Consider the following 24429-nt stretch of genomic DNA (forward strand, 5'->3'; position numbering starts at 1 on the left):
TACCTATCATAGTCAATATGATTTGAGCATTGCCATGACATATTTGGAGTTTGAAAGCCACAGCGCTTGTACACTGGGGACTTAATACTGCCAATGGATGGCAACGATCTTTCTCATGCAACACATTGCATAGCAAGAACCTCAGTACATGGGATATCCCAGCAATTAAAATGTGAAAAACGTATAGACCGGGGCACGATTTAACCATGCGCTGCACCTAGCATGGACCTAGACACACCAGTTAAATAATGGGGAAGGCCAAAATAGAGATTCGTGCCCGACACAACTGAAGGGTGCCAAGTGATAGGTGTCCTTATTGTATTGTCTTTTGTATTGTCAATAAATTAAAATATTTTCAGGCTGTGCTTGCTGCTTGCTCCTGCTGGTGGCTGCAGATGCCTGGAGGCTGCTGTTGCTGTTTCCTTCCTTTTCTTTTCTTTTTTAATTTAGAGCACACAATTCATTTTTTCCAATTAAGGCGAAATTTAGCGTGGCCAATTCACCTAGCCTGCACATCTTTTGGGTTGTGGGGGCGAACCCACGGGGAGAATGTGCAAACTCCACACGGACAGTGACCCAGAGCCGGGATCGAACCTGGGAACTTGGCGCTTCCTTGTCTGTAGCAGGAATGAAGGACAATTTTTTCTAAGATACCTGGGTCATGGAACACCTGGCTCAGGGGAATGAGAGAGTTGATAGGGCGATCTGGATTGAGACGGGGGGGGGGGGGGGGGGGGGGGGGGGGGGGGAGGGGGGGGGAAGAGAGCGCGAGAGAGGCGAGAACGCTGTAGGAGCTGGTGCGCAACATTGTTCCAAATGGGCCACCTGCTGACACCGTTGAAGAAATACATTTGATGCTTTTGTTGCTGGTGTGATAAGTGCTGCACTTAACTGGCCCGTCATTGTGGGTTAAACACACTGGAATTCAAGATGTTCAGCTGCACCTTGACCACCAGTGAAGTGTGCGGAGGCAGGATTTGAATCCGGTGAGATTCATAGAATTTACAGGGCAGAAGGAGGCCATTCGGCCCATCGAGTCTCTACCGGCTCTTGGAAAGAGCACCCTAGTTCAGCCCACACCTCCACCCTATCGCCATAACCCTACAACCCCATCTAACCCAAGGGCAGTTTATCATGGCCAATCCACCTAACCTGCACATCTTTGGACTGTAGGAGGAAACCGGGACACCCGGAGGAAACACACGCAGACGTTGAGAGTAGCAGCATCAACGCTGGCTAGAGGCAGCACCCCATGTGCAGGGGTCTGCCGCACACCCTGAAGACCCAGCCGCCATCAGCCGAGGAGGAACCCAAAGGGGGGCACCAGCAACGACCCAACGTGTACAGACAGCATGTGCCGCGGCTGTGGCCCTAGCATGCTGGCCTCAGTTCCACCAATTGTTGACATCACCTATGGGATTCCTCCAATCAGCTATGCACTTGCTGGAATGTCGCCGACATCCCCGCCTGAAGCTCACAGCCGTGTCCTAATCTGTATCAGCTCTGGGATTAGCTTGTTCAGAGGCTTGGCATCTGACTGGGACTCTGCGGAGTCCTGGGAACCAGCAGCATTCCGACTGCTGACTCCCTTGAATGCTCCTGCCTCCACCTGATGTGCATCAGCAACTGTGTGGTGCTCACCAGATTGTGTCCCTGACCACTAATGTCAGCCACTGAGGGGTGTCTCTCTGCAATGTTTAAAGATGGATGGCTTAGCTGTTACACCTCGATGGTCATCTCCTTGGAGCTCTTCTCCAGGGTGGTCTCTCGGGTGGGAGAAGGGGGTGGTGGTGGGGGGGGGGGGGGGGGGGGAAGACGGCGATTCCTGATGGCCCAGACCCACCAGATGCAGATCCCATGAGATGATGGGCATGTGATTAGAGAGTGTGAAGGATCATTTTGCCTGACGTCAATGTACTTGGGACAGGTCATCTGGGTGAAGGGACAGTGGATCCTCACCTCTGCAGCGCAGGCCAACATTGCTGTCGGTTACTACTCTCTCCTTGGGCAATCCTGCAATTTCCAGAGCCCGTTCCTCAGAGGGGGCGAGGACTTGGAGTAAATGGTGAGGGAGTGTTTGAATCTGCATCTGCAGAAAGTGCACCCAACTGGAGCGCCTCACAGACCGCATGGTTCGGTTGGCGCAGCAATTGGATGCACTTAGGAGCATGCAGGTGGCAGAAAGCGTCATAGATCGCAGTTATGTAAATGTGGTCACACCCAAGGTGCAGGCAGAGAAATGGGTGACCACCAGAAAGGGCAGGCAGTCAGTGCAGGAATCCCCTGTGGTTGTCCCCCTCTCGAACAGATATACCCCTTTGGATACTGTCGGGGGGGATAGCCTATCAGGGGAAAACAGCAGCAGCCAGAGCAGTGGCACCACGGCTGGCTCTGATGTTCAGAAGGGAGGGTCAAAGCGCAGAAGAGTAATAGTAATAGGGGACTCTATAGTCAGGGGCACAGATAGGCGCTTCTGTGGACGTGAAAGAGACTCCAGGATGGTATGTTGCCTCCCTGGTGCCAGGGTCCAGGATGTCTCTGAACGGGTAGAGGGAATCCTGAAGGGGGAGGGCAAACAGGCAGAGGTCGTTGTACATATTGGCACTAACGACATAGGCAGGAAGGGGCATGAGGTCCTGCAGCAGGAGTTCAGGGAGCAAGGCAGAAAGTTAAAAGACAGGACCGCGAGGGTTGTAATCTCGGGATTACTCCCTGTGCCACGTGCCAGCAGTGAGGCTAGAAATAGGAAGATAGAGCAGATAAACACGTGGCTAAACAGCTGGTGTAGGAGGGAGGGTTTCCGTTATCTGGACTACTGGGAGGACTTCCGGGGCAGGTGTGACCTGTATAAGATGGACGGGTTGCATCTAAACCGGAGAGGCATAAATATCCTGGCCGCGAGGTTTGCTAGTGTCACACGGGAGGGTTTAAACTAGTATGGCAGGGGGGTGGGCACGGGAGCAATAGGTCAGAAGGTGAGAGCATTGAGGGAGAACTAGGGAATAGGGACAGTGTGGCTCTGAGGCAGAGCAGACGGGGAGAAGTTGCTGAACACAGTGGCCTGAAGTGCATATGTTTTAATGCAAGGAGCATTACGGGTAAGGCAGATGAACTTAGAGCTTGGATTACTACTTGGAACTATGATGTTGTTGCCATTACAGAGACCTGGTTGAGGGAAGGGCAGGATTGGCAGCTAAACGTTCCAGGATTTAGATGTTTCAGGCGGGATAGAGGGGGATGTAAAAGGGGAAGCGGAGTTGCGCTACTTGTTCGGGAGAATATCACAGCTATACTGCGAGAGGACACCTCAGAGGGCAGTGAGGCTATATGGGTAGAGATCAGGAATAAGAAGGGTGCAGTCACAATGTTGGGGGTATACTACAGGCCTCCCAACAGCCAGCGGGAGATAGAGGAGCAGATAGGTAGACAGATTTTGGAAAAGAGTAAAAACAACAGGGTTGTGGTGATGGGAGACTTCAACTTCCCCAATATTGACTGGGACTCACTTAGTGCCAGGGGCTTAGACGGGGCGGAGTTTGTAAGGAGCATCCAGGAGGGCTTCTTAAAACAATATGTAAACAGTCCAACTAGGGAAGGGGCGGTACTGGACCTGGTATTGGGGAATGAGCCCGGCCAGGTGGTAGATGTTTCAGTAGGGGAGCATTTTGGTAACAGTGACCACAATTCAGTAAGTTTTAAAGTACTGGTGGACAAGGATAAGATTGGTCCAAGGATGAATGTGCTAAATTGGGGGAAGGCTAATTATAACAATATTAGGCGGGAACTGAAGAACATAGATTGGGGGCGGATGTTTGAGGGCAAATCAACATCTGACATGTGGGAGGCTTTCAAGTGTCAGTTGAAAGGAATACAGGACCGGCATGTTCCTGTGAGGAAGAAAGATAAATACGGCAATTTTCGGGAACCTTGGATGACGAGTGATATTGTAGGCCTCGTCAAAAAGAAAAAGGAGGCATTTGTCAGGGCTAAAAGGCTGGGAACGGACGAAGCCTGCGTGGAATATAAGGAAAGTAGGAAGGAACTTAAGCAAGGAGTCAAGAGGGCTAGAAGGGGTCACGAAAAGTCATTGGCAAATAGGGTTAAGGAAAATCCCAAGGCTTTTTACACGTACATAAAAAGCAAGAGGGTAGCCAGGGAAAGGGTTGGCCCACTGAAGGATAGGCAAGGGAATCTATGTGTGGAGCCAGAGGAAATGGGCGAGGTACTAAATGAATACTTTGCATCAGTATTCACCAAAGAGAAGGAATTGGTAGATGTTGTGTCTGGAGAAGGGGGTGTAGATAGCCTGGGTCACATTGTGATCCAAAAAGACGAGGTGTTGGGTGTCTTAAAAAATATTAAGGTAGATAAGTCCCCAGGGCCTGATGGGATCTACCCCAGAATACTGAAGGAGGCTGGAGGGGAAATTGCTGAGGCCTTGACAGAAATCTTTGGATCCTCGCTGTCTTCAGGGGATGTCCCGGAGGACTGGAGAATAGCCAATGTTGTTCCTCTGTTTAAGAAGGGTAGCAAGGATAATCCCAGGAACTACAGGCCGGTGAGCCTTACTTCAGTGGTAGGGAAATTACTGGAGAGAATTCTTCGAGACAGGATCGACTCCCATTTGGAAGCAAATGGACGTATTAGTGAGAGACAGCACGGTTTTGTGAAGGGGAGGTCGTGTCTCACTAACTTGATAGAGTTTTTCGAGGAGGTCACTAAGATGATTGATGCAGGTAGGGCAGTAGATGTTGTCTATATGGACTTCAGTAAGGCCTTTGACAAGGTCCCTCATGGTAGACTAGTACAAAAGGTGAAGTCACACGGGATCAGGGGTGAACTGGCAAGGTGGATACAGAACTGGCTAGGCCATAGAAGGCAGAGGGTAGCAATGAAGGGATGCTTTTCTAATTGGAGGGCTATGACCAGTGGTGTTCCACAGGGATCAGTGCTGGGACCTTTGCTCTTTGTAGTATATATAAATGATTTGGAGGAAAATGTAACTGGCCTGATTAGTAAGTTTGCAGACGACACAAAGGTTGGTGGAATTGCGGATAGCGATGAGGACTGTCTGAGGATACAGCAGGATTTAGATTGTCTGGAGACTTGGGCGGAGAGATGGCAGATGGAGTTTAATCCGGACAAATGTGAGGTAATGCATTTTGGAAGGGCTAATGCAGGTAGGGAATATACAGTGAATGGTAGAACCCTCAAGAGTATTGAAAGTCAAAGAGATCTAGGAGTACAGGTCCACAGGTCATTGAAAGGGGCAACACAGGTGGAGAAGGTAGTCAAGAAGGCATACGGCATGCTTGCCTTCATTGGCCGGGGCATTGAGTATAAGAATTGGCAAGTCATGTTGCAGCTGTATAGAACCTTAGTTAGGCCACACTTGGAGTATAGTGTTCAATTCTGGTCGCCACACTACCAGAAGGATGTGGAGGCTTTAGAGAGGGTGCAGAAGAGATTTACCAGAATGTTGCCTGGTATGGAGGGCATAAGCTATGAGGAGCGATTGAATAAACTCGGTTTGTTCTCACTGGAACGAAGGAGGTTGAGGGGCGACCTGATAGAGGTATACAAAATTATGAGGGGCATAGACAGAGTGGATAGTCAGAGGCTTTTCCCCAGGGTAGAGGGGTCAATTACTAGGGGGCATAGGTTTAAGGTGAGAGTGGCAAGGTTTAGAGTAGATGTACGAGGCAAGTTTTTTACGCAGAGGGTAGTGGGTGCCTGGAACTCGCTACCGGAGGAGGTAGTGGAAGCAGGGACGATAGGGACATTTAAGGGGCATCTTGACAAATATATGAATAGGATGGGAATAGAGGGATACGGGCCCAGGAAGTGTAGAAGATTGTAGTTTAGTCGGGCAGTATGGTCGGCACGGGCTTGGAGGGCCGAAGGGCCTGTTCCTGTGCTGTACATTTCTTTGTTCTTTGTTGTTTTTTGAAAGCAGTTCCCCCTCATTAGCGGCATGAAGCTGAGACATAAGTCCGGCGAATCAGACAGCGAGGGAGCCAGTAATGGCAAGAAGCTCGTGGGCGCTCATATCCAGCACAAAGTGCTGTTAATGACCAGCCACGTTCTCACCACTGCGGCCGTCGAGAAGCACCTCACCAAATGGGTCCAAAATTACACTTTGAAGTGTTTCCGTTAAATCGCAGCCTCTATCACTTGACTCCCATTTGTCAATGTCATCAGTTCCAATTGTCTTACTGAAAAGTGCAAAATCCTTCAATGAGCTCTCATGCTTAGTTTCTATGGGTACATGGGACATCAATTCCAAACTGCTGATCAGTTCACTATTAAACTCACAAAGCAAGAGGAAATGGGGCCTCCCAGGGGCTTAGATTAGACTCTTGAAGACATCTCAGCCCTGAAGAGCTCCCCTGCTTCACCTGGAAATAACCTTATCCTCACCAGATGAATAACTAAGAAACTAAAACAAAAATACATATCTCAGGAGAATATTTGATGGTTCCAATACTAAAGACCCAGTCGCCTCGCTCCCGGTGCTCAACAACTTGGCTGAAGAAAATTGCTGACTCAAATCAACTCAATATTGTGCAGCACAGCAGATTCAAATGGGTTGCCACTACTTGGCTCCATGGCCCCAACCTTTATCCCTAACCTCCTCCAGCCCCACAACCCTCCTATCCATGCCCCTCCAGTTCTGGCCTGTTCTGCATCCCCAGTTTTAATTGTTCCACTACTGGCAGCTTGGCCTTCAGTCCCCTTGGCTGCAAAATGCTGGATTGCCACCCCCTCAATGGCGCTTTCCTCCTTTATATCATTCCTTAAAATGATTCCTTAAATGGGCAGCACAGTGGTTAGCACAGTTACTTCACAGCTCCAGGGTCCCAGGTTGGATTCCCCGCTTGGTCACTGTCTGTGCGGAGTCTGCACGTTCTCCCAGTTTCTGCGTGGGTTTCCTCCGGGTGCTCCGGTTTCCTCCCACAGTCCAAAGATGTGCGGGTTAGGTGGAGTGGCCCTGCTAATTTGCCCTTCGTGTCCAAAAAAATGTTAAGTGGGAGTTACTGGGTTACGGGGATAGGGTAGATACGTGGGCTTCAGTCGGGTGCTCTTTGTTAGGGCCGGTGCAGAAGCGATGGGCCGAATGGCCTCCTTCTGCACTGTAAATTCTATGATAAAACCGGCCTCTTTTGACCAAGCTTTTGGTCATCTGATCCAATATCTCATGTGGCTGGGTGTTACAGTTATAGATTGTAGTACCAGTCACACAATTACATTTATAATATTTCAAGCATACATTCCTGACAAGCTTTGCTTTAGAACTTGGATAAAGTGGTATCCAAGGGGGAAGTTATTTAGTGGTTAGCTAAAGCACTGGAAGACTCACTTCCCTACCAGACCATCAGGAGTCCACCATTTTAATTTCTCCAGAATCACTGCTGTATACGTCAATAGAAAAGGATTTTCTTTTTTTGCATTACAGGTCAAAATAAGAAATCTATGCTCAGAATACCTTTATACACAACGTCAATAACAACAGCGAAATTAAATATAAAAATCCTTCTGCTTGCTCTCTTAACTAGCCTTGAACCCAACATCATTCGATGATATGGACTGTGGGAATGAAATTCCTCACTTGCACTTCAGTCATTATTATTACTGCAATCAGACTGCTAGTTTACATCAAATTATGGTAGTTTTGTGCTGTGAACTCACTATTAATCAGTTCTGCATTTCCCAAAACTTATTCCATCTATCTATTAGCCAAGCAATATTTTCACATTGCTGGATGGGTTTCACTTGGCTTCCAGATAAAAATGCTAAATGACTGCCCAACAACGCTATTTTCCTGAACTGCTTTTGCCTCTGAGGAGACCGACTTCAGCTCTTGAAGTTTCAAATTACTCCTGTTTCTTCAATTACTCGTCAACTGTGGCCAAGCTTTTGAAACAGTACACTACTATCACAGATCCCATTTTGCCCTCACCAGGTCACCACTTCCTCTGCCAGGAGTTTCCAATTGATTATTGATGACCTCAGTTGGAATCAAGGCCAATTTTAACTTCCTTAATCAACGCTGGTAAAAGCCAGCACAGACCCTGCAGCTGAACCTGGGACTTTCCTGATCTGCAACGTTCAACTACTTTGTACCTGGGAGGTTTTTTTTCCCCTTCAGGCAGAGAAAGGAGTGCGAAGCCCCTCTCTACACGATTAAATGGCAAAGAAACGAGTGCTAGATGGAAGAAGCACTAATGGTGCCACGGGTACAGACTGGAGTACAATGCCCCATCACAAATGATTTGGTAGTACCACGTCTGACCAAGTTCAGAATGATCCATTTACCAGATTGGGCGTGCGCAAGGTGGTGAATAAACTAACAGGAAGCCAGACCCTATGGGGCAGCACGTTAGCACAGTGGTTAGCACTGTTGCTTCACAGCGCCAGCGTCCCAGGTTCGATTCCCGGCTTGGGTCACTGTCTGTGCAGAGTCTGCATGTTTTCCCCGTCTCCTGGTTTCCTCCCACAAGTCCCGAAAGACGTGCTTGTTAGGTGAATTGGACATTCTGAATTCTCCCAGCGTACCCGAACAAGCGCCGGAGCGTGGCGACTAGGGGCTTTTCACAGTAACTTCATTGTAGTGTTAATGTAAGCCTACTTGTGACAATAAAGATTACTTGACCGTGGCCTGTTGCAAATGCATCAGTCCATTGAAATATTGGTAGGATGGACCACTGCACAATAAACTGATCAGATCAACGCCCTGCCATCCTGCCACATATAGTTATGAATGGCAGTGGGCGTTTAAACAAAAAAAAGAAAGAAACTACACAAGTATCCCCACCCTCAATGATGGCAAAGACCAGCACATTGGTTCAAAGGGCAAGGCTGAAGCATTTGCAACCATCTTCATCCACAAATGCCGAGTGAAACTTTCATCTCAGCCTCCTCCATCAGATGCCAATCACCTGCCAATTCAATTCACTCCACATGATACCAAGAAATGGATCAAGACACTGGACACAACAAATGCTATGGGTCCCACTAACATCCTGGATATGGTATTCAAGACTTGTGCTCCAGAACTAGGGGCGCTTCTTGCCAAGCTGATTCAGTATCAAGCTGTTTCACTAAGTGAAAATTTATCTGGGTATGTCCTGCCCACAAAAAAGACAAAGCCAGTCTCACCAGTTAGCACACCAGTCTTCTCTCGATCAAAGTGATGGAAGATGTTGGTGACAGCGCTATAAAGTGCCACACAGCAATAGCCTACTCAAATGCTCAGTTTGGGTTCCACCAGGATCACTCAGCTCCTGACCACATTACAACCTCAGTCTAAACATGGACAAAAGAGCTTAATTCCAGGTGAGGCAAGAGCGACTGCCCTTGAAATCAAGACAGCATTTGACCAAGTGTGGCATCAAGGAGCCCTAGCAAAATTGGAGTCAATGGTAATTGCAGGGAAAACACTCCAGTGTTTGGAGTCCTGACTAGCACATAGGAAGATTGGATCGGATTGGATTTGTTTCTTGTCACGTGTACCGAGGTACAGTGAAAAGTATTTTTCTGCGAGCAGCTCAACCGATCATTAAGTACATGAGAAGAAAAGGGAATAAAAGAAAATACATAATAGGGCAACACAACATATACAATGTAACTACATAAGCACTGGCATCGGATGAAGCATACAGAGTGTAGTGTTAATGAAATCAATCCATAAGAGGGTCATTTAGGACTCTGGTAACAGTGGGGAAGAAGCTGTTTTTGAGTCTGTTCGTGCGTATTCTCAGACTTCTGTATCTCCTGCCCGATGGAAGAAGTTGGAAGAGTGAGTAAGCCGGGTGGGAGGGATCTTTGATTATACTGCCCACTTTCTCCAGGCAGCGGGAGGTGTAGATGGAGTCAATGGATGGGAGGCAGGTTCATGTGATGGACTGGGCCGTGTTCACGACTCTCTGAAGTTTCTTGCAGTCCTGGGCCGAGTAGTTGCCATACCAGGCTGTGATGCAGCCTGATAGGATGCTTTCTATGGTGCATCTGTAAAAGTTGGTAAGGGTTAATGTGGACATGCCGAATTTCCTTAGTTTCCTGAGGAAGTATAGGCGCTGTTGTGCTTTCTTGGCGGTAGCGTCGACGTGGATGGACCAGGACAGAGTTTTGGAGATGTGCACCCCTATTTTGAGATGTGCATCTCATTTCAGGACATCACTGCAGGGGTTCCTCAGGCCCCGCCATCTTCAGCTGCTTCATCAACAACCTCCCCTCCAACTGGTCAAAAGTGGGATGTTCGCTGATGAACACTCCGTCCCATTCATTATTCCTCAGATACTGATGAAGTCCAAGCCCACATAAAAGAAGACCTAGACAGTCAGGCTTGGGTTGATAAGTCACAAGTAGCATTCACACCATTCGAGTGTCAGGCAATGACCATCTCCTAAAGGGAGAATCTAACCAACTCTCATTGACATTCAATGACAATCCATCACTGAATATCCCACTAAAAACATCCTGAGGGGTTACCATTAACCGGCAGCTGGATAAATACTGTGGTTACAAGGGCATATCAGAGACAGGGTATTTTGTGGCAAGTAACTCAGCTCTGGATTCCCCCAAGCTATCCACCATCTTGCAGCACAGGTAAGGAGTGTGATGGAATACCCTCCAATTGCCTGGCTGAGTGTAGCTTCAACGACACTCAAGAAGCTGAACACTATCAAGGTCTATGACTCTATAACATAACAGTCTGCTCGAACAGCATTCCATCCATTTCACCATCACCAGTGTGCACCTTACACCACAATGGCAGCAGTGTGTACCATACACCACAGTGGCAGCAGTGTGTACCACACACCACAGTGGCAGCAGTGTGTACCATACACCAGTGGCAGCAGTGTGTACCATACACCACAGTGGCAGCAGTGTGTACCATACACCACAATGGCAGCAGTGTGTACCACACACCACAATGGCAGCAGTGTGTACCATACACCACAGTGGCAGCAGTGTGTACCATACACCACAATGGCAGCAGTGTGTACCATACACCACAGTGGCAGCAGTGTGTACCATACACCACAATGGCAGCAGTGTGTACCATACACCACAGTGGCAGCAGTGTGTACCATACACCACAGTGGCAGCAGTGTGTACCATACACCACAATGGCAGCAGTGTGTACCATACACCACAGTGGCAGCAGTGTGTACCATACACCACAATGGCAGCAGTGTGTACCATACACCACAGTGGCAGCAGTGTGTACCATACACCACAATGGCAGCAGTGTGTACCATACACCACAGTGGCAGCAGTGTGTACCATACACCACAATGGCAGCAGTGTGTACCATACACCACAATGGCAGCAGTGTGTACCATACACCACAATGGCAGCAGTATATACCATACACCACAATGGCAGCAGTGTGTACCATACACCACAGTGGCAGCAGTGAGCACCATACACCACAATGGCAGCAGTGTGTACCACACACCACAGTGGCAGCAGTGTGTACCACACACCACAATGGCAGCAGTGTGTACCATACACCACAGTGGCAGCAGTGTGCACCATACACCACAGTGGCAGCAGTGTGTACCATACACCACAGTGGCAGCAGTGTGCACCATACACCACAGTGGCAGCAGTGTGCACCATACACCACAGTGGCAGCAGTGTGTACCATACACCACAGTGGCAGCAGTGTGTACCATACACCACAGTGGCAGCAGTGTGTACCATACACCACAGTGGCAGCAGTGTGTACCATACACCAGTGGCAGCAGTGTGTACCATACACCACAGTGGCAGCAGTGTGTACCATACACCACAGTGGCAGCAGTGTGTACCATACACCACAATGGCAGCAGTGTGTACCATACACCACAATGGCAGCAGTGTGCACCATACACCACAATGGCAGCAGTGTGTACCATACACCACAGTGGCAGCAGTGTGCACCATACACCACAATGGCAGCAGTGTGTACCATACACCACAGTGGCAGCAGTATGTACCACACACCACAATGGCAGCAGTGTGTACCACACACCACAATGGCAGCAGTGTGCACCATACACCACAGTGGCAGCAGTGTGTACCATACACCACAATGGCAGCAGTGTGTACCATACACCACAATGGCAGCAGTGTGTACCATACACCACAATGGCAGCAGTGTGCACCATACACCACAGTGGCAGCAGTGTGTACCACACACCACAATGGCAGCAGTGTGTACCATACACCACAATGGCAGCAATGTGTACCATACACCACAATGGCAGCAGTGTGTACCACACACCACAGTGGCAGCAGTGTGTACCACACACCACAATGGCAGCAGTGTGTACCATACACCACAGTGGCAGCAATGTGTACCATACACCACAATGGCAGCAGTGTGCACCATACACCACAGTGGCAGCAGTGTGTACCACACACCACAATGGCAGCAGTGTGCACCATACACCACAGTGGCAGCAGTGTGTACTATACACCACAGTGGCAGCAGTGTGTACCACACACCACAATGGCAGCAGTGTGTACCACACACCAGTGGCAGCAGTGTGTACCATACACCACAGTGGCAGCAGTGTGTACCATACACCACAATGGCAGCAGTGTGTACCATACATCACAGTGGCAGCAGTGTGTACCATACACCACAATGGCAGCAGTGTGTACCACACACCACAATGGCAGCAGTGTGTACCATACACCACAGTGGCAGCAGTGTGTACCATACACCACAATGGCAGCAGTGTGTACCACACACCACAGTGGCAGCAGTGTGTACCATACACCACAGTGGCAGCAGTGTGTACCATACACCACAATGGCAGCAGTGTGTACCATACACCACAGTGGCAGCAGTGTGTACCACACCACAGTGGCAGCAGTGTGCACCATACACCACAATGGCAGCAGTGTGTACCACACCACACAGTGGCAGCAGTGTGCACCATACACCACAATGGCAGCAGTGTGTACCATACACCACAGTGGCAGCAGTGTGTACCATACACCACAGTGGCAGCAGTGTGTACCATACACCACAATGGCAGCAGTGTGTACCATACACCACAATGGCAGCAGTGTGCACCATACACCACAATGGCAGCAGTGTGTACCATACACCACAGTGGCAGCAGTGTGCACCATACACCACAATGGCAGCAGTGTGTACCATACACCACAGTGGCAGCAGTATGTACCACACACCACAATGGCAGCAGTGTGTACCACACACCACAATGGCAGCAGTGTGCACCATACACCACAGTGGCAGCAGTGTGTACCATACACCACAATGGCAGCAGTGTGTACCATACACCACAGTGGCAGCAGTGTGCACCATACACCACAGTGGCAGCAGTGTGTACCACACACCACAATGGCAGCAGTGTGCACCATACACCACAGTGGCAGCAGTGTGTACCACACACCACAATGGCAGCAGTGTGTACCATACACCACAATGGCAGCAATGTGTACCATACACCACAATGGCAGCAGTGTGTACCACACACCACAGTGGCAGCAGTGTGTACCACACACCACAATGGCAGCAGTGTGTACCATACACCACAGTGGCAGCAATGTGTACCATACACCACAATGGCAGCAGTGTGCACCATACACCACAGTGGCAGCAGTGTGTACCACACACCACAATGGCAGCAGTGTGCACCATACACCACAGTGGCAGCAGTGTGTACCATACACCACAGTGGCAGCAGTGTGTACCATACACCACAATGGCAGCAGTGTGTACCATACACCACAGTGGCAGCAGTGTGTACCACACACCACAATGGCAGCAGTGTGTACCACACACCAGTGGCAGCAGTGTGTACCATACACCACAGTGGCAGCAGTGTGTACCATACACCACAATGGCAGTAGTGTGTACCATACACCACAATGGCAGCAGTGTGTACCACACACCACAATGGCAGCAGTGTGCACCATACACCACAGTGGCAGCAGTGTGTACCATACACCACAGTGGCAGCAGTGTGTACCATACACCACAATGGCAGCAGTGAGCACCATACACCACAGTGGCAGCAGTGTGTACCATACACCACAATGGCAGCAGTGTGCACCATACACCACAGTGGCAGCAGTGTGTACCACACACCACAATGGCAGCAGTGTGCACCATACACCACAGTGGCAGCAGTGTGTACCATACACCACAGTGGCAGCAGTGTGTACCATACACCACAATGGCAGCAGTGTGTACCACACACCACAATGGCAGCAGTGTGCACCATACACCACAGTGGCAGCAGTGTGTACCATACACCACAATGGCAGCAGTGAGCACCATACACCACAGTGGCAGCAGTGTGTACCATACACCACAATGGCAGCAGTGTGTACCATACACCACAATGGCAGCAGTGTGTACCATACATCACAGTGGCAGCAGTGTGTACCATATACCACACAGTGGCAGCAGTGTATACCATACACCACAATGGCAGCAGTGTGTACCATATACCACACAGTGGCAGCAGTGTGTACCATACACCACAGTGGCAGCAGTGTGTACCATACACCACAGTGGCAGCAGTGTGTACCACACACCACAATGGCAGCAGTGTGTACCATATACCACACAGTGGCAGCAGTGTGTACCATACACCACAATGGCAGCAGTGTGTACCATACACCACAGTGGCAGCAGTGTGTACCATATACCACACAGTGGCAGCAGTGTGTACCATACACCACAGTGGCAGCAGTGTGTACCACACACCACAATGGCAGCAGTGTGTACCATATACCACACAGTGGCAGCAGTGTGTACCATACACCACAGTGGCAGCAGTGTGTACCATACACCACAATGGCAGCAGTGTGTACCATATACCACACAGTGGCAGCAGTGTGTACCATACACCACAATGGCAGCAGTGTGTACCATACACCACAGTGGCAGCAGTGTGTACCATACACAAGCTAAACTTGCGACCTCTATCACGTCAATGAACAAAGGTAGCAGACACAAGGAAAGAAGACCACCCGAGAGTTCCCCTCTCAGGGTCATACGTCCCGGCAACGGAAATTCGTCACCGTGATTTCAGTCACTGGGTCAAAATCTTGAAATTATTTCCCCAACAGCACTGTGGATGGCAGCAATTCATCACCTTCTCCAGGGCAATTAGGGATGGGCAATAAATGACATTATCCTCCCAATAATCCTCACCAGTGATGCCCACATCCCACAAAAAAATTACAGTAATAGCCAAGAAGAATGAAAACAAAGCAATGTTATTATTGGATTAAGCAGCAGGCTAAGGATCAGTCTATGCAATGCAACAGGCAGAAAGCACCATCGTGATATGTCCATTTGTACATTACTGCCCAGGTTATAAATCTGCGACTATAAATTGCTAACATTACCAAAATAAATGAGAATACATTTCTTAGAAAGAGAATCGATTAGGACAAAGTAAACTTCAAAATATCTGTAAACAGCATAGCATTCACAGCTAAGCATTTAAGACTCGATGTCAAATACACTTGCAACATTTCGAGTAGAGGGACCACAACTTGTATTTACAAGTGCTTATCAGGAGATAAAATGGATGCCACGTCCAAGGCTTTTATACGAGGCTAGATGTAACACACCTGGAGACTCTCTCCCATTGCAATCTCCACTCCCATCCCCATATTGCTAAATCCAGCTGTACCCCAATCTTTGTCAGTGGCATACACAGACTCACACAGGTCAAGTGTCAGATTTAGCAGTGCAAGTAGCAGGAGTAAGCTCCAAGTATTCAAATTAATCTTTCATCAATACCCATGCGTACCACATTGGCAGTCTCAACCACTTACACTTTCCGTCAACCAGGGTGGGTCACGGGAGAGCAATGTAAAGCGTGCCAATAAATTGCACTGCCCGTTTATGATTGATAGAAAAAGGAAAACAAAATGACAATGGCTGTCTGGTCAGCCCGTCCGCAAGAATGTTGGTGTGACCACATTGCAACGTGACATTAGCGAGAGGGAAGAGTTGCATCGTTGTGTGACCAGACCACGAGACACCAGCGCGACCTTCAAATTTGCCAATGAATGCAAAGACCGAAGCGAGTGATGTGGCAGAGGCCAACAAAAACGCTGACTGCCAGCCTGAAAATTACATTGATGTAGTCCCTGAACACAAGGGTTCAAGAGCTGTGTGCCTCAGGAGCTAACGGTGTCTAGCACCTTGGAGGTCAAATCACAATTTCAAACGGAAGTTGTAGGTTCAATGGGAAATATTTCCATTGCTCCTCATTGGGGAGCAGTCAAGCAATTCGAAGCAGTTCATTCATCGCCAGAACTCATCTCCATAAATTTGCATCACAAAACTCTGCTGCCTGCCCAAGGCTCCTTTGCTGATACTAAGAATAGAGTGCAACAGTTCTATTTCAAACCCTTAGCCAGCACATGTAATGATTCAGTCATTGTAGTTTACCCATGTCTGCATAACTGTGCACTTCGGTGATTAAGAAAAAGAAAGACTTGCATTACGGAGGAAAACCAGACATCTCAAAGCACTTTACAGCCACGTACAGAAGATTAGTCACTGATTGGGGTAGAAAAAAAACCAGCAGCCAATTTGAGCACAGCAAGCTCCCACGAAACAGGAATGGGATTATGATCAGATACCCATTTTTGCGGTATGGACTGAAGGATACTTATTGGTAAGGACACCAGGGAAAACTCCCCTGCTCTTCAAGGTAGTGTCATGGAAACTTGTACATCCACCCAGGCTGGCAGATGGGAGTCTCGGGTTTAACATTTCATCCAACAGTACATGTGGAGTTTGCACATTCTCCCAGTGTTTGCTTGGGTCCTCACCCCCACAACCCAAAAAAGATGTATTGGGTAGATGGATGGGCCACGCTAAATTGCCCCTTAATTGGAATAAAAGAATTGGGTGCTTTAAATTTATTTTTAAAACATTTCATCCAACAGCACTCCCTCACTACCTGTCAGCTTCGATTTTTGTGCTCCCAAGCCCTCAAGTGGAACTTAAACCAGAACTAAGCCGCAGTTGATGAACTTGTAAAAGACATGGAATTTCTCCCCCCCCCTCAAATCAAGCGTCATTTTCAATGAGCTCCTGTTTCCTCAAAACATGAATGCACTTTTCAAGCTTCATTTAAATATTTCACACAACATTGCACTCATATCCTTTTTTAAAAAAAAATAAGTCCCATCCTTAAAGCAATCTTCTACAATGGTTGATTACTTGATTCGAGTGAAGGGAGGTTAAAACATTGCAAGGATTCGGTTGATTAATGCTCATCAACTAGCTTTACAGAAAGGTCTTTGCCATTTTTATAACCACAAAAACCATGTGCTTCAGCAGAATGTTTGTGTTTCCTGCAATAGTGAGAAATACTTGGCCAATATACGGAGGTCAGTGGCCAGGAAGATAAATCGCTTGTGCAGTCACATTATTTAAAAAAAAGAGGCGGTCAAGGACTCAGGTGTGGATGCTTCTCCAGTTTTTGCCCTGCCCCTGCAGGGAGCCATCAATCGCTGCTCAGCTTTCCCCTCCGACAGCAGAGCCAAAATCAGTAATTCACATGACAAGTGAAAGCGCCAGTTACAGTTTAAAATAGAACTGCCAAGATAGATCCCAAATGCACTCTTGTGTTGCAGCCTCAAATTCATTCCTGCAATAGTAGCTCCTGGCTCCACCGCTGTGTGAAATCTGCAATATTAATAAAAGGTTGAGCATTCCTTATCCAAAATGCTTGGGGCCAAGTGTGCATCAGATTTTGGAATTTCTCAGATTTTGGAATTGAGGAACGATCAATTGGACAAAGACGATAGTTGAATCCAACTGAGGCTTTATTGCTATCAGATGTGTGGCCTCCCACAGCAGCTGGCGAAATGGCTGCTGGCTGGAGGACACACATATTTATACAGGCAGGGACTACCGGCGAACCTGTAGTACAGGTCCTACCGTACATCACCAAATACAGGTGCAACAGTGGTTTACCACATTCACCCCCTGTTAAAAATTGAGTCCGGCGGGGGTGGTGGATAACTATATACAACAATGAGTTAATATTTACAAGATTTGAACAAACAAATGTCCTTTGATGTCCGGTGGACCGGTCCGAGATTTAACCAGTCCGGGGCCTTGATGTTCCTCTGGGAGCGACGCAGTGGTGTCGGCGATGTTGGTGCTGATCTGGTCGATGGTGACTCCGGGAGCGTGCCGAAACCCTCTTCATCGTCAGGCGTGGACAGGGGGGGGGACGGATGGTCCTGAGGGGGGTGCTGTTGGGAGCGACGGGAGGGGAGGGTGGCTCCGGGGGAGTGGGAGTGGAACCTGCTGGTGCCAGCTGGGGAAGGCAAAAAGAGGTTCATGGGGTGTATTGTTCGTGGCAGTACAGAGTAAGGAGCGAATGGAGTGGAGTGCATCAGGGAGGACCTCCTGCCAGTGGGAGGCCGGGAGGTTTCTGGACCGTAGGGCCAGCTGGACGGCCCTCCATACCGTCATATTATCCCTTTCTACCTGTCCATTTCCCCGAGGTTATAGCTTGTCGTTCTGTTGGAGGCGATACCCCTGCTGAGCAGGAACTGACGCAGCTCATCACTCACGAATGAGGATCCCCTGTCACTGTGGATGAAGGCGGGGAAACCGAACAGAGTGAAGATTGTGTTGAGGGCTTTAATGACGGTGGCAGACGTCCGGGGCATGGGATGGCAAAGGGGAATCTAGAGTATTCGTCGATCACACTGAGATAAATGAGTGACGGTCGGTGGAGGGGAGGGGGCCTCTGAAGTCCACGCTGAGGCGTTCAAAGGGGCGGGAGGCCTTCACCAGGCGCACGCGGTCCGGCCGGTAGAAGTGCGGCTTGCCCTCCGCACAGACCTGGCAGTCCCTGGTGATTGTCCTTACTTCCTCGACGTAGTAGGGCAGATTACGTGCCTTAATGAAGTGGTACAACCGTGTGACTCCTGGGTGACAAAGGCTGTCGTGCAGTGTCCGGAGTCGGTCTAGCTGTGCGCTGGCACATGTACCTCGGGATAGGGCGTCTGGAGGTTCATCGAGTTTGCCGGGGCGAAACATAATCTCATAATTATAGGTGGAGAGCTCAATTCTCCACCGCAAGATTTTATCATTTTTGATATTGCTCCGCTGTGTGTTGTTGAACATGAAGGCTACGGACAGTTGGTCAGTGAGGAGAGTGAATCTCCTGCCGGCCAGGTAATGCCTCCACTGTCGCACAGCTTCAACGATAGCTTGGGCCTCGTTTTCGACGCACGAGTGTCGAATTTCAGAGGCATGAAGGGTGCGGGAAAAGAATGCCACGGGCCTGTCTGCCTGATTGAGGGTGGCGGCAAGGGCGACGTCTGATGCGTCGCTTTCTACTTGGCAGGGCAGTGTCTCATCTACAGTGTAGCCTTGGCAATATCAGCTCTGATCCGGGCGAAGGCCTGTTGGGCCTCGGCCGTCAGGGGAAATTGGGTGGATTGTATGAGTGTGCCGGCCTTGTCCGCATAGTTTGGGACCCACTGAGCGTAGTAGGAAAAGCTCCCCAGGCAGCGTTTGAGGGCCTTGGGGCAGTGGGAGCTCCATGAGGGGCGCATGCGGTCGGAATCGGGATCCAGAACTCCGTTCTGGACCACATAGCCGAGGATGGCTAAGCGGTTCGTGCTGAACACACACTTCTCCTTGTTGTAAGTGAGGTTTAGGAGAGTAGCGGCGTGGAGAAATTTAGCGAGGTTGGCGTCATGGTCCTGCTGATCATGGCCGCAGATGGTGACATTGTCTAGGTACGGAAAGGAGGCCCGCAACCCGTACCAGTCGACCATTTGGTCCATCTCCCTTTGGAAGACCGAGACTCCGTTAGTGACGCCGAAGGAAACCCTAAGGAAGTGATATAGGCGGCCGTCTGCCTCGAACGCGGTGTATGGATGGTCCGATTTACGGATGGGGAGCTGGTAGTAGGCGGATTTCAAGTCTACCGTTGAGAAGACCCGGTCCTGCGCAATCTGGTTAACCATGTCAGATATAGAACATAGAACATAGAACAATACAGCGCAGTACAGGCCCTTCGGCCCACGATGTTGCACCGAAACAAAAGCCATCTAACCTACACTATACCATTATCATCCATATGTTTATCCAATAAACTTTTAAATGCCCTCAATGTTGGCGAGTTCACTACTGTAGCAGGTAGGGCATTCCACGGCCTCACTACTCTTTGCGTAAATAACCTACCTCTGACCTCTGTCCTATATCTATTACCCCTCAGTTTAAAGTTATGTCCCCTCGTGCCAGCCATATCCATCCGCGGGAGAAGGCTCTCACTGTCCACCCTATCCACCCCCCTGATCATTTTGTATGCCTCTATTAAGTCTCCTCTTAACCTTCTTCTCTCCAACGAAAACAACCTCAAGTCCGTCAGCCTTTCCTCATAAGATTTTCCCTCCATACCAGGCAACATCCTGGTAAATCTCCTCTGCACCCGCTCCAAAGCCTCCACGTCCTTCCTATAATGCGGTGACCAGAACTGTACGCAATACTCCAAATGCGGCCGGACCAGAGTTCTGTACAGCTGCAACATGACCTCCCGACTCCGGAACTCAATCCCTCTACCAATAAAGGCCAACACTCCATAGGCCTTCTTCACAACCCTATCAACCTGGGTGGCAACTTTCAGGGATCTATGTACATGGACACCTAGATCCCTCTGCTCAGCCACACTTTCAAGAACTTTACCATTAGCCAAATATTCCGCATTCCTGTTATTCCTTCCAAAGTGAATCACCTCACACTTCTCTACATTAAACTCCATTTGCCACCTCTCAGCCCAGCTCTGCAGCTTATCTATATCCCTCTGTAACCTGCTACATCCTTCCACACTATCGACAACACCACCGACTTTAGTATCATCTGCAAATTTACTCACCCACCCTTCTGTGCCTTCCTCTAGGTCATTGATAAAAATGACAAACAGCAACGGCCCCAGAACAGATCCTTGTGGTACTCCACTTGTGACTGTACTCCATTCTGAACATTTCCCATCAACCACCACCCTCTGTCTTCTTTCAGCTAGCCAATTTCTGATCCACATCTCTAAATCACCCTTAATCCCCAGCCTCCGTATTTTTTGCAATAGCCTACCGTGGGGAACCTTATCAAACGCTTTGCTGAAATCCATATACACCACATCAACTGCTCTACCCTCATCTACCTGTTCAGTCACCTTCGCAAAGAACTCAATAAGGTTTGTGAGGCATGACCTACCCTTCACAAAGCCATGCTGACTATCCCTGATCATATCATTCCTATCTAGATGATTATAAATCTTGTCCCTTATAATCCCCTCCAAGACTTTACCCACTACAGACGTGAGGCTCACCGGTCTATAGTTGCCGGGGTTGTCTCTGCTCCCCTTTTTGAACAAAGGGACCACATCTGCTGTGGGAGGGGGTACGCGTGAGCTGCGTGTACCGGTTGATGTTCTGGCTGTAGTCCACGACCATTGGGTGTTTCTCCCCAGCTTTAACTACTACCACTTGAGCTCTCCAGGGGCTGTTGCTGGCCTCGATGATGCCTTCCCGAAGCAGCCGCTGGACTTCGGACCTGATGAAAGTCTTGTCCTGGGTGCTGTACCGTCTGCTCCTGGTGACAACGGGTTTGCAATCTGGAGTTAGACTGGCAAAGAGGGAAGGTGGGTCGACCTTTAGGGTCGGAAGGCCGCACACACAGCAAGGGGTGGTAAGGGCCCGTCGAATTTCAGAGTTGCACTCTGGAGGTTGCAGTGGAAGTCCAGGCCGAGGGTTAGTGCAGCACAGAGGTTAGGGAGGACGTAGAGGCAGAAGCCGCTGAATTCTACGCCCTGGACCACGAGCGTGGCCGTGCAGTACCCCCAGATCGATACGCAATGGGATCCGGAGGCCAAGGAGATTTTTTTGGTTGGCGGGGTGTATCTTGAGGGAGCAGCACCTTACCGAATCCAGGTGTATGAAGCTTTCGGTGCTCCAGCAGGCAGGAGGTTACATGTCCATCGACTTTCACGCTGGTGGATGCGTTGGTCAGGTTATGCGGACGAGACTGGTCGATTGACATGGTTGGTCAAGTGCCCATGTGCTGAGGGGTGGACAAGATGGCAGCGCCCAAAGATCTGGAGGGTTACAAAATGACGGCGCCCATGGAACGCACATTGCGGGGGTGGAACAAGATGGTGGCGCCCATGAAACGCACGTGTTGCGTGGAGGGGAAGATGGCGGTGCCCACTGGCCGCACGCAATCCGAGGGGGGGGGGGGGATGGCGGCGCCCATTGTCCGTGACCGAGGGGGGTGGGGGCGATAGCGGCTACTGAGCGGGCCTGGCACACCGCGGCGAAGTGGCCCTTCTTCCCGCAGGCTTTACAAAGGGCAGCGCGGGCCGGGCAGCGTTGGCGGGGGTGCTTCTGTTGGCCGCAAAAATAGCATTGTGTACCCCCGGGGTTCGCTGGCTGGCGTGCAGCGCAGGCGAATTGGGTGGGCAGCGCCCCCGCTGGGGCGGCTGTCTGTGGGGTACACGAAGCGTAGGAGGAGTGGGCCACGCGGCTGGGGGTGTAGGACTGGACGTTGCGCTGGGCGACCGTCTTGGAGAGTGCTAGCGTTTTAGTCTCTGCGAGGTAGTGCAGCACAGAGGTTAGGGAGGACGTAGGAGGCAGAAGCCGCTGAATTCTACGCCCTGGACCATGAGCGTGACCGTACAGTACCCCTGGATCGCTACGCAATGGGATCCGGAGGCCAAGGAGATTTTTTTGGTTGGCGGGGTGTATCGGGAGGGAGCAGCGCCTTCCCGAATCCAGGTGTATGAAGCTTTCGGTGCTCCAGCAGGCAGGAGGTTACATGTCCATCGACTTTCACGCTGGTGGATGCGTTGGTCAGGTTATGCGGACGAGACTGGTCGATTGACATGGTTGGTCAAGTGCCCATGTGCTGAGGGGTGGACAAGATGGCAGCGCCCAAAGATCTGGAGGGTTACAAAATGACGGCGCCCATGGAACGCACATTGCGGGGGTGGAACAAGATGGTGGCGCCCATGAAACGCACGTGTTGCGTGGAGGGGAAGATGGCGGTGCCCACTGGCCGCATGCAATCCGAGGGGGGGGGATGGCGGCGCCCATTGTCCGTGACCGAGGGGGGTGGGGGCGATAGCGGCTACTGAGCGGGCCTGGCACACCGCGGCGAAGTGGCCCTTCTTCCCGCAGGCTTTACAAAGGGCAGCGCGGGCCGGGCAGCGTTGGCGGGGGTGCTTCTGTTGGCCGCAAAAATAGCATTGTGTACCCCCGGGGTTCGCTGGCTGGCGTGCAGCGCAGGCGTATTGGGTGGGCAGCGCTCCCGCTGGGGCGACTGTCTGTGGGGTACAAGAAGCGTAGGAGGAGTGGGCCACGCGGCTGGGGGTGTAGGACTGGACGTTGCGCTGGGCGACCGTCTTGGAGAGTGCTAGCGTTTTAGTCTCTGCGAGGTAGCTCGTGGCCCCTTTGTACCGTTTCATCATCAAACTGCCTGACTGACAAAGCAGGTTCATGCCAAGGATAAGTGACAGCCATACCTGCCAAAATGTAACATTCTTCCCCAATGTAAACATTTAGAAAATTGGAGAGACCAGTTTGAAAATGAGCTCTGAAACATATCACCTTGCGGTTACCAGTTACTGCACGGCAAGGCATTTTCTAAACGTTGATTAATATTCAAACAAGGCCACAGTGATCCAACACATTGCACGGTTTGCTAACCGAGATATCCTATCATTCCTTGTGCTAGGGGCCCCAATAATTAATTTTAAAAACCAGCGCTGTGATGTGGCAGGTTGCCAGGCTAATTCATCGAAAAGCATCAATGAAACACAAACACTCACCTTCTTCTTGACTGGAGCAGCCACATTGCATTTAATCTGACTCAATGTCTTGAGCAAAAACTTGGAGTCATCTGGAGACTGGGTAATCTTCTCCGTCTTGTTTATACCAAAATGATGCTTCTTGCACAGCTAAAGAAAATTAAGAGTAAAAATTATCATTGTCTGTTCTGACACTTTCCAAGGCTCTTGTGAATCAGTTTAATCTGATAGTCTCGTCAGAACACTCCCACTTCAATGTGTCATGCTGCAGTGATTCAGTACAGCCCTGTAAACGAATGTCTGGGCAAAGAGCATCCCCATTTCTTCCATTCTGCTTCTAATACATCTAAAAGTGACAGGTTATTGCCGAAACACAACAATCTAATCCAAAGCCGACCTTGAATGTTCAACCTCAAATCTCATAACGATTCATTCATCCTCAGCCAATTGAATCACTCCTCAAACCTGCCTTTCATCATAAGGTCAGAAGTGGAAAATTTTGCAGATGGCTGCACCATTCGCAACTCCTCAGATACTGAAACAGTCCATTTCCAAATGCAGCAAGACCTGGACAATATCCAGGCTTGAGCGG

General features: G+C 49.8%; 1 protein-coding gene across 2 annotated transcripts in view; it reads right to left on the reverse strand.

The window, feature by feature from the left end:
• The window catches only part of inpp5f (inositol polyphosphate-5-phosphatase F), a 305045-nt gene that overhangs the window by 76697 nt on the left and 203919 nt on the right, over window positions 1-24429 (reverse strand). For both annotated transcript variants that reach the window (XM_072479349.1, XM_072479348.1), the window contains one exon: window positions 23859-23987. In XM_072479349.1, coding sequence (XP_072335450.1) covers window positions 23859-23987 — 129 coding nt within the window. The remainder of the gene's footprint in view (window positions 1-23858; window positions 23988-24429) is intronic.

The sequence above is a fragment of the Scyliorhinus torazame genome, chromosome 16 (assembly GCF_047496885.1).
Source record: "Scyliorhinus torazame isolate Kashiwa2021f chromosome 16, sScyTor2.1, whole genome shotgun sequence".
Taxonomy (NCBI): domain Eukaryota; kingdom Metazoa; phylum Chordata; class Chondrichthyes; order Carcharhiniformes; family Scyliorhinidae; genus Scyliorhinus; species Scyliorhinus torazame.